At 39.7% G+C, this 14,001-nt stretch overlaps 1 protein-coding gene across 1 annotated transcript; it reads left to right on the top strand.

Annotated features, from left to right (window-relative positions):
- The first annotated feature begins 3,445 nt into the window (after positions 1 to 3,445).
- On the top strand, positions 3,446 to 13,325 carry LOC135464083 (uncharacterized). Its single transcript, XM_064741570.1, has 4 exons — positions 3,446 to 3,636; positions 7,448 to 7,625; positions 11,625 to 11,836; positions 12,551 to 13,325. Exons 1-4 carry the CDS (start codon positions 3,466 to 3,468, stop codon positions 12,767 to 12,769), a joined length of 780 nt encoding a protein of 259 aa, XP_064597640.1. The 5' UTR covers positions 3,446 to 3,465; the 3' UTR covers positions 12,770 to 13,325.
- The last annotated feature ends 676 nt before the right edge of the window (positions 13,326 to 14,001 follow it).

Genomic DNA, 14,001 nt, shown 5'->3' with positions numbered 1-14,001 from the left:
TCCGCTATAGGCTTCTCTGGATGTTGTTGACCTTGGCAAACTCGATTAAATGGAAGGTTGAAATAACACTGGCTTAAGGCAAAATGAAAACAACCTATTTTATTAACGGACGTTGACTTAGATCAAAGTGGTCCCATAACAGTGCCATTAGATATATGCAACTGTAAGGTGGGCAGAAATTCAGATAAAATTCATCTTTTCAGTGCAGGATATATGGTTTCTTACAATGTCATTCTTACAAACTTTTGCCAGTATACTTAGTGGCATGGTTTGGTTTCCTTGGTTTGGTTTCTCATTCTTTAACTTTACCTCCAGAAGTTTCGTAAATATTTGGTGACCAGTGGTGGTTTCCTTTGGCCTTGCCTGTCTGGTTTCCTCATCGTTTATCTTTACAGCCAGAAGGTTACTGACGTTTGGTCACGTGCGGTGGTTTCCTTAGACTCTGCCTACTTTCCTCATCTAGCTTTACATCCAGAAATTTGCCCGATATTGGATCACGTGCGTTGGTTTCTTTAGATGGTGCCTGGTTTCCTCCTTCAGCTTGACATCCAGAAATTTCCCCGATATTTGGTCACGTGCGTTGGTTTCTTTACATTGTGCCCGGTTTCCTCCTTTACCTTTACAACCAGGAATCTACCCAATACTTGGTGACGTGCGGTGGTTTCCTTAGATTGTGCCTAGTTTCCGCCGCCGATCGAATTAAACTAGACTTGTTATTCTGGCAGCGAAATAATATTGAAAATATAGCACTTGTGAAACGAAACGTGAACAGGGACGGCTTGCATAGAATGGTCGTAGGCTCAGTTGATTGTGACTACACTAAAAAAGTTAATCCTAACAAAATCTGTTGTCTGAATGATGCTAGAATGTATTGTTATAACCTAGTATTCTGTCATATTCAACATAACAGATTGTTAGTGCAGTAGACTATGGTAACAGAATATGTGTGTTATATTTAACAGAAGAGTGCTGCAATAACAGATTGTTAGTGCAGTAGACTATGGTAACAGAATATGTGTGTTATATTTAACAGAAGAGTGCTGCAATAACAGATTGTTAGTGCAGTAGACTGGTAACAGAATATGTGTGTTATATTTAACAGAAGAGTGCTGCAATAACAGAATACACTCTAGCACATTCAGACAACAGACTTTCTGTTAAAATTAACAGATTAATTTTTTTGAATGTACCATAGCGACACATGATAACTCGCCAAAGGTCGGTGGTTTACGCCAGACTCCGCCATACAAATGATATCCTTCATATTTATGAAGGGAAAAATTCTGGGGTATGATTTTGAACAATGGTCAAAGAAACTTTTCAGTGATCTTCACGACAGTGTAACTTAAAAATCTGCAACATCTGGACAGTTTGTAAAAAAAGTTATGACGATGTAAAGGTTTACTGGAAATGTATTAACATCTATAGGAACAGAAATGGTTCATTTTTTGCATTTGCACAAAGAAATAAACGAAACTACAAGGTAAATAGCAAATAAAAATCTGGCAGAGAAGAATCCGACAACTCTCAGTCATCATGAATACGGACTTCAAGAAAGAGTTGAAGGATATCGGGTTCCCTTGTGCTTTGATATATCACGTGTATGGCTTTATGACTTTATTTATGTTTCAAACTGTACAAAAGATAATTTTACTTTGATTTAAAATGAACCGCGAATTCATGAAATTCTCGAAATTTTTTTACTTTTGAATGACTTACATTTTAAAAATGATTCCGTTCTAATTTGGTACTTTGTATACTTTAGTAATTCTTTGTGTGTCTTGTGTTGAAAGTCGTTTTGGGAATTGGACGTGCGATTATTAAACTGGAACGTCCATTTGGTTGACGGCTGGTATACGAATGTCTGTTACGACGCACATAGCTGACAAATAGCGGTCAACTGTGGACAGTTGTGGTCATCTATAGTTAGAATAATCCGTGTATTCAGCCGAAACTATTCTCAATGTCGCCATGATTGGATATATAAAATCATTTATAACAGGTGGCGTTTCTATTACCAACTGTTCACGCTTTATACAATGTTGGTTTTATCAGTGTGTTAAATGGGTGTTAATTACAGATAAACCTGACATTGTCCTGATCAATATTCCCAATTGATCTTGTGAACACGTGCCAGTTTCTGCTCGCACACTCAAACCCATTGGGGAAGGTCTGTCAGCAACCTGCGGATGGTCGTGTGCTTCCCCCGGGCTCTGCCCAGTTTCCTCCCACCATAATGCTGGCCGCCCTTGTATAAGTGAAATATTCTTGAGTATGGCGTAAAACATCAATCAAATAAATAAAAACCTGGTCACAGAACTAAAACCTCGCAAACTAGCGATGCCTCTACACTACATGAGAACCTGGATACGGTGGTTTCGGATGTGGTGTTTGCTACAGTTGCTGACTTTCAATAAATATCTTATCAGATTTATTTATTCATTTGTTTGCGTTTTACGTCGTACTCTAAAATATTTCACTTATTCGACGGCGGTCAGCGTTATGATGGGAGGGAACCGGGCAGACTCCCGGGGGAAACCCACGGCCATCCGCAGGTTGCTGCAGGCCTTCTCACCTACGGCCGGAGAGGAAGCCAGCATGAGCTGGACTTGAACTCTCAGCGACCGCATTGGTGAGAGACTCCTGGGTCATTACGCTGCGCTATCGCGCTAACCAACTGAGCCACGGAGGCCCCTAATAAATAAATACATGTAAATAAATAAATCAATCAATAAATCTAACCCATTGATAACTGTAGCTGAATACGCCATTAAAGCATTCACTGCTTTACTGGTAGCCATTATTTTTTGTTTGGTCAGGAATCTATGCGTCGGAACAGACTTTTTAATGTGATTGTATGTTATGTGCATCCGATGACAACACGGGATTTTGAGTTATTCTAGAGCAGTGACGTCTAATAAATTGCTCCTACCATCACTGGAACTTTTTTTATCTGATTCTGATTAAGCCAGGGTGCTTTTGGGATCATGTAATTACATGAACAGTCAGAATAAAATATTGGCCGTATATCAGTGGTTACGCGTGACCATTTGCTAATGATCACAACTGTCGTTGGTGCTCTGGTTAGACCCGCCGTTCTGTAAGTCTTATTCTATTATAGCATGTACTGAACAAGCCGTTATTTATTGTCTGGTCAGCATGACAAGGCCGCCGAGGAACTGCCAAACGTTCGCTATAAATGCTGCTCTTGTCACATGACCCATGGAATCGATTTTGCGCGTTGGGGGCTTTGTGTATGGTGGACTGCAACCACATTGCATGGACACGCGTTCGCTCATTCTGTCAGACGTCTGTACAGACGCATGCGCCGTCGTATAGCATTGTCACTGAAGCTGTAATCATCGGTCCCTAAACCACGCTACAGCTTTTGCGTTCCTTCATTCCACAACGGTCGCCACTTGCCTTTGTATCGATCACCATCATCTTTCTGCTCCCCGATTCAAGATGGCGTCCAAAGCAAGCCTTCTCGCTTACATCTGCATCATGTCTATGCTGATCTACAGCAATGCCGGACTCGGCAACGATTCCACTAGGTCTGCGGACGACATCGATGACATGTTAGAGGATTCGCATGATTTTGAGATTAGCGATGATGAAGAAAGGGATCCCCCAACGGTAAGATCGAAACAGTTTGCTCGCATATACATGTTAATTCATCAGATCCAATGCCCCGTTATATAGGAGGAGCTGTATTTCTTACATCCAGTACAATATCGTCCGTCCTACTTCAATCATCATACTCAGGCTTCAAAAGAGATGCATATATAATGATGCAATGATTTGAGAAATTCACTAACCAAACCCGCTGTACCTATAGTTGTTGAATGCCTGTCCAAACTCTAACGCAAAAATGTGCCCCTCCACATTATATGTTTCCAAGTATAAGATGAGAACTATTGTTTAATAAATCGAGCAGTAAATGTATCGTTTAACAGTGTTCAATACACTAGAGATATTATCCATATACTATCTATAAAATTATTTATTCTAATTTATTTATTTTAATTTAATTTATTTATTTTTTTTATGTGTGTAACTAAACATAGTGTTCCCCTGGCATGTTCTGTCAGTTTAATGCGTAGATTTATTTATTTATTTTATTGGTGTTTTACGCCGTACTCAAGAGTATTTCACTTATACAACGGCATCCAGCATTATGGTTCATGGCAAAGAGCCACGTTTGTAAACCATGTATCAGTTATAACAAACTTCAGGTAATAAAATGCTATACAGTTAATTCTACTATATGCTGTGTGTTAAGTGAACTGTGCACTACGTGTGCTGTATGTATATATAGTGTTTTAACCAACCGTGTACTATATATGCGGTGTATATAATGTTTTAAAGAATTGTGAACTACGCGCACTGTAGGCCTATAGTGTTTTAGCGCATTGCGTGTGGACTACATATGCAGCAAATATAGTGTTTTAACGAACTGTGAACTACAGTACACTACTGGGTTTATAGTGTGAGCTATAGTATAGTGGGTTATATGCAAAGTATATAATGTTTAAAGGAACTGTAAACCAAACGTTCAGAACAATGTTTTTAGCGAACAGTGGACTATATGTGCAATAGATATTGTGTCTTGACGAACTGTGAACTAGAGGTATAGTGTATAACGTTTTTAGCGGACTGTGGACTACATGTGCAGTAGATATTGTGTCTTAACGAACTGTGAACTACACGTATAGTGTATAACGTTTTTAGCGGACTATGGACTACATGTGCACTAGATATTGTGTCTTAACGAACTGTGAACTAGACGTATAGTGTATAACGTTTTTAGCGGACTATGGACTACATGTGCAGTAGATATTGTGTCTTAACGAACTGTGAACTACACGTATAGTGCATAACGTTTTTAGCGGACTATGGACTACATGTGCAGTAGATATTGTGTCTTAACGAACTGTGAACTAGACGTATAGTGTATAACGTTTTTAGCGGACTATGGACTACATGTGCAGTAGATATTGTGTCTTAACGAACTGTGAACTACACGTATAGTGCATAACGTTTTTAGCGGACTATGGACTACATGTGCAGTAGATATTGTGTCTTAACGAACTGTGAACTACACGTATAGTGCATAACGTTTTTAGCGGACTATGGACTACATGTGCAGTAGATATTGTGTCTTAACGAACTGTGAACTACACGTATAGTGTATAACGTTTTTAGCGGACTATGGACTACATGTGCAGTAGATATTGTGTCTTAACGAACTGTGAACTACATGTACACTCTAGTGTTGTTTTATCGAACGATAGTCTATATGCAAAGTATATATAGTGTTTTAGCGAAGTGTGGACTACACGTATAGTGTATAAGGGTTTTAGCGGACTATGTTTTAGCGAAGACAAAGACCAATACGAAACAAACATACGAGGTATACATCCTGGATTGTCGTGCAGCTTTTACTATCGTGCTATTTCTTCGGCTGTTAAACGTTGCAAAGAAAACTAATGGAACCAAGACACAGAGCTAATGAAAAATTAATTGCACATGTCGCCGAGAAGACATTACTTTGGGCCGAACGTCCGCTCAGCTCTTTACTTGCCCATCCCAAGGGATCGCTCTATACATCACAGGCCTCCTAAAGACGCATTATGTCCACAGTTTTATCTTGTAGTCTCTAACACGATTTTGATTTAACTGTGTTTTACGTCGTAATCAAGAATATTTCACTTATACCACGGCGGCCAGCATTATGGTGGGAGGAAACCGGACAAAGCCCGGCGGAAATCCACGGCCATCCACAGGCTGCTGCAGACCTTCCCACGTAGAGGAAGGAGAGGAAGCCAGCATCTCTAACAAGACATTTGAAGATAACATAAAGATCGCGAGTCTTTGTTCTTTTGCATTATTAAGCCTTGACTACGGTCAATCGAAATATTGTTTGGATGTGTGAAAGTCGGGGTTGTCTGTGTTTTGTTAGACCTATTTGTTAAAGTAAAAGAAAGCTGAAATATGAAGTAAGGTTAATCGTAAAGACAACTGAAAACTATGCGCAAAAATATACTTTCATTTATTTTTTCAGATTTTTTGAGAGTGTTGAAAGGCATTCAAATATTTGAAAACTATGGTGGGCTTTATGAGCCTTACTGACGGTATCTAGGAACTTTGAGGGCACATCACATTTTTTCCTAATGTTCACCAGAAGGAGTTAATTTTTGGGAACATTATTTCAGTAATCTTTCACTCATGGGTAAAAAAAGAGTTCTTCCAACATTCCTAAACTGTGATGGTAATGTCCATAAAGCCCACCTTGGAAGTCAAATGTTTGAGCGCCTTTAACTCTTTTCACAAAAATCTAAAAAAAAAAAAAAATGAAAGTTGATTGATGCATAGTTTTAAGTGGTCTACTTTGTGATGCCTACTTCGATTTGAGAAGGTTCGGGAGCGATAAATCCAGGGTCAATCCTGGGTCGAGTCACATCTTCCACGCTTGGCGTTCAGCATGAAGGAGATGGTGCAATGACTGGTTGACCCGTGTCAGTATAATGGCTCGGGCAGTATAATTGCCTGTGGTAAGTCGTCTCAGTGAAGCAGCACTAGATAAAAGAGCGGTGGAAATCCGTCCTGCAACAAGGAGGCACATTACATGCACTGTAAGGATTCTTTCGTCGTCATATGACTGAAAAATTGTTAACTACGACGTTAAACCCCAAGCACTTACACGATTTTAGAAGTCATTTCCTTTATGACTGGGTAATTTATTTATTTATTTGATTGGTGCCCTACGCCGCACTCACGAATATTTCACTTATACGATACCGGAAACCGGGCAGACCCCGGCGGAAACCGACGACCATCAACCAGGTTGCTGGAAGACCTTCCCAGGTATAGAACCGGAGAGGTAACCAGTATGATCCGAGTTAGAGTTGAACCCATAGTGATCGAATTGCTGAGAAACTGTTACATGGGTCTTAGTGGTAATTGCATGGATGCATACAACAGATGTGTTGGTGTGTATGCCTTCACATCTTTGTATAGTGTCTTTAGTCCAACGTCAAAGGTACATATTAATTGAAGATTGTATTACAGTCCTTCACTCTAGATACCTTGTAAACCTTCTGATCTATACAAAGCCATAGTTAACCGAACCAACGAAAGCTATTTATTTATTTATTTATTTAATTATCACTTAAACGATCTAGTGGTCAGTTTTATGGGTACAGGAAACCCGAGGGCACGGCGTAAACCACCGACAATTGGCAAGCTACTAAAGAACTTCCCCACATGTGACGTACAGATGTACACACAAATATTGATTGAAGACAAGATCTTCATCGATGGTCTGACTTCACTTTTGTCATCACGAAGTAAAAGTGGCAGAGCCTACAAAATCTCTTTCCAACAGGTAAAGGTTCGAGCTTTATACATACATGTATGTATGTATTTATTTATTCTTTTTCTACAGAGACCAAAGGAGCGGGAAATCCAGCACTGCGTGAACACGAACAGCGTATGTCATACTCTAATGCAGTACAGGGACGGTCACACCGTGGACGAGGGGTCCAATTGTGAGTGTGGGGGATGCTCTAACAAATGGAACCAACACGATCGCAAGTCCCTCACCTGGCATCATTACGAAAGAAGTAAGTCACCGTCTGTACATTCGACTGTAAGGCGTATATCCTGTCAATCGGCCCGTGATCAGTGGGGTTGTTCGTTCGAATCCAGCTTGGGTTGTATCGCCGGCAGTTTTGGGGAACTTAACGAAGAGATGCGGTATTCTCCGAGCTTTCCCGCAGTTTAATTCCTCCGCCATGCATAAACCAATTGTGTTCTGGAAGCATTCCTGAGTACGGAGTTGAATACCAATCAAATATCAGGTCCAGCTCATGCTACCTTCTTCTCCGGCCGTACGTGGAAAGGTCTGTCAGCAAACTGCGGATGGTCGTGGGTTACTCCTGGTCTCCGCTCGGTTTCCTCCGACCATAATGCTAGCCGCCATCCTATAAGTGAAATCTTCTTCCGAGCAGCATAAAACACGAATTAAATCACCAAATCAAATTATTTTAAACCAATCAAATAAATAAACGAATTTATTGAGTGCACTCTCTTGTTTCGCTATTTATACTTACTGCAGTGTTGATTAAGTCGACATTTTCCAGGAGAAACAGGTCCAGTTAATCATTCACCTTTTTCGGTTATCTGTAAAATCAGTCATTTCGCTACCAAAATTGCCTTTAGTCACTGGCACGTAACAACACATACTCTTCTTATCGATATGTTTAAAGTCCATATTCTTGCGCGCGAAATGAATTTAGATTTTTTATTTTTTTTTTGATTGGTGTTTTACGCCGTACTCAAGAATATTTCACTTATACGACGGCGGCCAGCATTATAGTGGGTGGAAACCGGGCAGAGACCGGAGGAAAAACACGACCATCCGCTGGTTGCTGGCAGACCTTCCCACTTACGGCCGGAGAGGAAGCCAGCATGAGCTGGACTTGAACTCACAGCGACCGCATTTGTGAGAGGCTTCTGGGTCATTACGCTGCGCTAGCGCGCTAACCGACTGAGCCACGGAGGCCCCCAAATGAATTTAGAACATTTTTTTCTAATTTATGATGTTAAGCTGCGTGAACTCGGGGTTTCAACGTAAAAACCTCATTGACTCGGGTGACGTCATAATTACTCAAAAGCCAGTTTTGTAACCATTACTATCTATTATACAGACCAATATCACAACCGTTTTTTACACACGAAAGATTATAAGGAAAGCTCTTGTAATAAATTCTTCACAAGAATTTGTCGAATAGGAAACTGGACATTTAAAGCTGAACTGACGGTTGTTTTCTTGCAAGTAAATGAACAGTAGTCTGCAGACGGTTTAAATCCTTATTTATTCTTGAGCAAGGCGTAAAACTCAAATCAACGCAATATTCCCTCTTCCATAGGAACTTTCACTTTCAAGGGGAACAACTCTCGAAGGGTAGATTCTTTTCAGTGAGTGAGCTTTTTTCTTTGGAAGTAGGAGTGTGGGTGACGGTGGCAGTGGGTGGACATATGTTCCTCCCAGGTTCTTCTTATATAAAGCTAACAAGCGCTTTATTACTGAATTGCTCTCCATTGCATGAAATGTGCCAAAAAAAAAAAAAAAACATCGTCATAATTAGAGCTGTAACAGTTTGACTCAGGCGTGACACATTTTCAAGAACGTTCGAATTTCTAATACACTGCGACTAAAAACTTCGTCATAATTATTGCATGAAAACCTTCCTAACAGTTTCTCTCGGGTTCGAATATTATTCCAGAACTTTCGAATTTCCTGTACACTGAAACTAAACCAGTACCTGTCTTTGACTGAACTGGTACATTCATAATTTGCACAACGTATTAATTAAATCAGTTTTATTTCGTCGGCATAACGTCGTTTTATATAAACATGTGACATAGTAAACATGTGACATAGTAAACATGTGACATAGTAAACATGTGACATAGTAAACATGTGACATAGTAAACATGTGACATAGTATAAATGTGACATTTGCTGTGTAAACATGTCACATATTACTATAGTGGTCTGTCAGCAACATGGGGATACTCGTGGGTTTCCTCCGGGCCCGCCCGGTTTCCTCCCACAATAATGCTGACCTCGCCGTATAAGTGAAATATTTTGAGTACGGCGTAAAACAAATAAAATACATCAGTAAAAACACTTTCACATATTTATCGGATTTTTACACTTAATAATACAAAGTTATGTTTACTGGACTATTTACATATTTATTGAAAATATCAACCACATTACTGTGTAAGCATTTCACATGTTTACTACAATGCGTACACCTTTTTAATTCATAAACATATTTTTGTATGAATAAACTTTTGGACGCGTTCGTAAACTGTAACAGTGATGTGTTCATATACGAAACACATATTTTTAGTGTGTGCTAAACTCAACTCTCTATAGATTTTCTAGAGGACTGCGTAAAGCATCAAACAAATAAATAAATAGACTCTCTGTTGTTAACATGTACACTATTTTCCACAACTGCGTAGACACTTTTCTAGCGTTGTTTTTTGGCTCGAATATACTGGAAATGTTACAAGAAACTGTCTAAAATCGAAATGACGTTGTCTGCATTTGTGGTGACGAAGACCACGAAAATACATTAGGTTATGCACCGACCACACTAACACATATACAGGCCTGTGCCGTGATGTTGACTAATCTAGCGCTTGCATGCGTCAGAAAGTTTGAGGCTAGCCTCCGCGTGCATTTGAGTCCTTTGTCCGTGTCTGACGTGGTACTGACCCAACTATAATCTGACTTAGCAGGTAACTCAAGAAGAATCAGGATTGTTCTATGAGGACTTACTTACATAGAGGCTGTGACTAGTACACACAGTGTGCTAACACACAATTCCTACCCTCAAAACACGATGTGCTAAAATTAACACATCTGTATTCTGTCATTGCTATATTGCTAAATATCACACACGTTCTATAAATTTAACACAAAGAGTGTATGAGAGTAACGGAGCCTCACTATATTATGGTATCGCGACAGTACTTAGACTGTATATATTCTAGCATCATTCACTCAGACCACTTTCTCTCAAAATTAACGAATTATTTTTTGTTCGAGTGCATATGTAAATAAAAAGGCAAAACCACGTCGGGTGTATTCATGGCACAAGTGCGTAGACCGAAGGAAACAGGACTGGTTGGTCCGGTGTCAGTATAGTGTGACTGAGTGTGGTGTCTTGTCTGGTGTCTTTGGCATGATATTTCAATTGCGGCAGGACTTTGGCGACGTAAAAACCCAAGCATACGTACACACGAATCCCTGATTCAGTGTTCATGGACTCAAGGGTCTTGTCTGGCTCTTACTTTCTTTCGTTGCAGCTGATTAGCTCTCAGCTAACCAATGACGCCATGTGCTCGAGTCCAGCTTTCAGTGCTTCGGCTGCGGCTTTAATTTATCTATTCATTTATTTGATTGTTGTTTTACGCCCTACTCAAGAATATTTCACTTATACGACGGCGGCCAGCATTATGGTGGGAGGAAACCGGGCAGGGCCCCGGGGAAACCCACAACCCTCCGCAGGCTACTGACAGACCTTCGCACGTACAGCCGGAGAGAAAGCCAGCATGAGGTGGACTTGAACTTACAGTGACGACCGCACTGGTAAGAGGCTTCTGGGTCATTACGCTGCGCTAGCACGTTAACCAACTGAGCCACAGAGGCCTCAGCTATCTAATTAGCTATGTATTATTTTGTATATATTTGTGTTTTGGGCATATAGTTGTCCCATCTCTTAAGGTATTAATACATTTATAATCATGCTTGGACATTCACAACAATATCTGAACGTATATGTACGTATCTGTATACTCAGTTGGTTTATTGTTATGATGAGGAGATCTCCCTAGTGGCCGCTCGGCTGCACGAAATCCTCTTTAGAGGAATAAAGAATTTTAAAAAATTAAAAAAAAAAAATGGATAGGCAAGACTACTTTTGATTATGCTAACTTCAATCAAACATAGAGAGACCCTTAGTAGACTGGTCAAGCTATGTCATTTGAATTTATATACATTCTGTGCATTTATGACATTTTCATGATATATTTTTTTACAGACGATTGGCTTGTCCAGTATCGGTTTTGCGCTCCAATTATACCCGAGAGAGAGTGCGAGAACAACGAAGTAGCCGCCATCCTGGAAACCGAAGTTGATGTCTGGAACATTCGCATGCGCAAAGCAAGATGCCGATGTCCTTCCGGTGAATACTACACTTCCGGTTGGATGAAGACCAATGGGAAATGGAGATATGAATACGTTTGCAGATTGGTAATTAAGGCATCCAGAGTGCCACATGTTTTTGAAATGTCTTTTCTATTTTCGTTAGAATCGACGTTAAAGTGTTTTTCCTCCATTGTGCCAAAGGTCTAAACTAGCTTCATCGCTGTTACTAGTATATAATACCATATGTTGTCTGGAGCTATATACACAACCTAACAGAATTAGTAGTGTTCAACCTAACAGAATTAGTAGTGTATACCAGTGAGGCATGGCTCGTGCTCCTGACAACGTGATCCTATGCTAACTCGCTCTACCCCAAATTCGGATGCATGGAATTTGCTAGTTGGTTATTATTAGATTTGTATGTATCGCATGTTTTTGTGTCCATCATTCCAATTTGCTTTACATATATTAAGTAATTTTCTAAAAAATATTGATTTTGTTCCGTACAGGCTTTGTTTTTATGACCACTGAGCTTCGACTAGCAGCCCTGACGTGGGTTTCCCCCGGGCTCGGTCTGGTTTCAGGCCGCCCTAATGTTGTGCGCCGTTGTATCAGTGAAATATTCTGAATACGTTGTAAAACACCAAATAAATAAATAAACAAATAAATAAATAAATAAGCAGTTCTGTAATAGTTCAGTGTGTCAGTTTGTCTGTCGGTCGGTTTGTCAGATTGAGAAGTATGACGATAAACTAAATTTCTATGTTTTCGACATGCTGTTCTTCAAACTGAAACTATTTCCGTGTGTCTTCTTTTCAGCCAATCTGCGAACTGGATCAGATGTGTACAAAAATTTACGTGGATTTGGAAGAAGAAGTGAAGACAGGGTTTCAGTTTAACTGCGCATGCCCGGACGAGTATTTGTGTGACACGGAGTATGACGTCACAGGCTTGGAATCCTGGGAAGAAGATGAAACAGGAGATTACGTAGCAAACAAATGTAAACGTCACAAACGGAAAAAGGCGGAGAGCAAGTAATGTCGGAGAATAACCACAAACTGACATTGACTGTATGCAAAGAGATCACATGAACATGGAGTTTTTGATCCTGATTTGGAAGAATCTATCCCAAGTTTGCGTGTGTTTTTGGTAATAAGTTTTTCCCGTAGTTGCAGTTTGAAATGTCGTTGTCTTATATTGAGGACAGAAAGCACAGAAAAGAGTTTTTGTGACATAATGTTAATATTTCAATTTGCTGAAAAAGGGCTACAAGTTATGGGTATGACCTTTCGAAGTATGCTTCAAAATAGAAAATCTAGAGAAAATCTTTTACCAGGAGTGAAACTTTGGGTTTTTTTTTTCTCGTGATGAGAAAAACTGACTTGGCTCAATGAAAGGCTTTTTTCATGTCATCAAAAAGCATTTTTCACAAATCTTAATCACACAATGTCGTGTCATAATATATGATTAGAACAGCAGTCTCACATAATTTTCCCCAAAACCTACGGTTATAAAATGTATATAGAAGGCCATAATTTGACATTGCCCTGTAACTCGCTCTAACTACAATGTATACTAGTTAATATTACTGCGCATGCGCCCTCTTTGTTGTTCCAAACTTCACAAACACATACACTATCTTTTTATTTTTTCCATGCTTTTTGTCTTGTTGAATCCAAACTTGCTAAAGTCGTTACCACACCGTCTTTGCTCAGCAATAACGTTTCTTGAGAGTCGTTCGAAGGCTTTTGTGCGAATAATATAACGCAGAGTGTGCATGATACATAAAGCCGTGCGCAGACAATGTGATTGGGTATACTGACTCGTCGAATGCTACGAGTGAAACGAAGATAGGACAAATCTATTTCATAAGTCGCGTTCAAACGATGCCATTCGTCGAATGCTACAAAAAGAAAATTATCTGTTAATTTTTACAGAAAGCCTGTTATCTGGGTGATGCTAGAATGTGTTCTGTTATTATAACACAATATTCTGCCATATTCAACATACTGTTCTGTCTAATACAATCTATATATTGAATTCACAGAATATACGTGTCGTATTTAACCGATTAATATGCTGTTATAGCAGAATACATCCTACCATCACTCAGACAGTAGATTTTCTGTTAAATTTAAGAGATTATTTTTTGGAGAATATAATCGTATGAAATAGCCCATGTTCATTCGGTGGGTCTGCTTCACAATCGCATCATGTTCATTCGGTGGGTCTGCTTCACAATCGCATCATGTGACCCCGGCTTCAGAGTC

This window comes from Liolophura sinensis, chromosome 3 (assembly GCF_032854445.1).
Source record: "Liolophura sinensis isolate JHLJ2023 chromosome 3, CUHK_Ljap_v2, whole genome shotgun sequence".
Lineage (NCBI taxonomy): Eukaryota > Metazoa > Mollusca > Polyplacophora > Chitonida > Chitonidae > Liolophura > Liolophura sinensis.
This window is presented reverse-complemented; position numbering and strand designations above follow the sequence as displayed.

Excerpts from the sequence above, each read along its gene's own strand:
- LOC135464083 (XM_064741570.1), top strand. The coding sequence starts at position 3,466 with ATGGCGTCCAAAGCAAGCCTTCTCGCTTACATCTGCATCATGTCTATG. Across the intron at positions 7,626-11,624 it reads CTGGCATCATTACGAAAGAA|ACGATTGGCTTGTCCAGTAT; the intron begins GTAAGTCACCGT and ends ATTTTTTTACAG. Across the intron at positions 11,837-12,550 it reads ATGAATACGTTTGCAGATTG|CCAATCTGCGAACTGGATCA; the intron begins GTAATTAAGGCA and ends TCTTCTTTTCAG.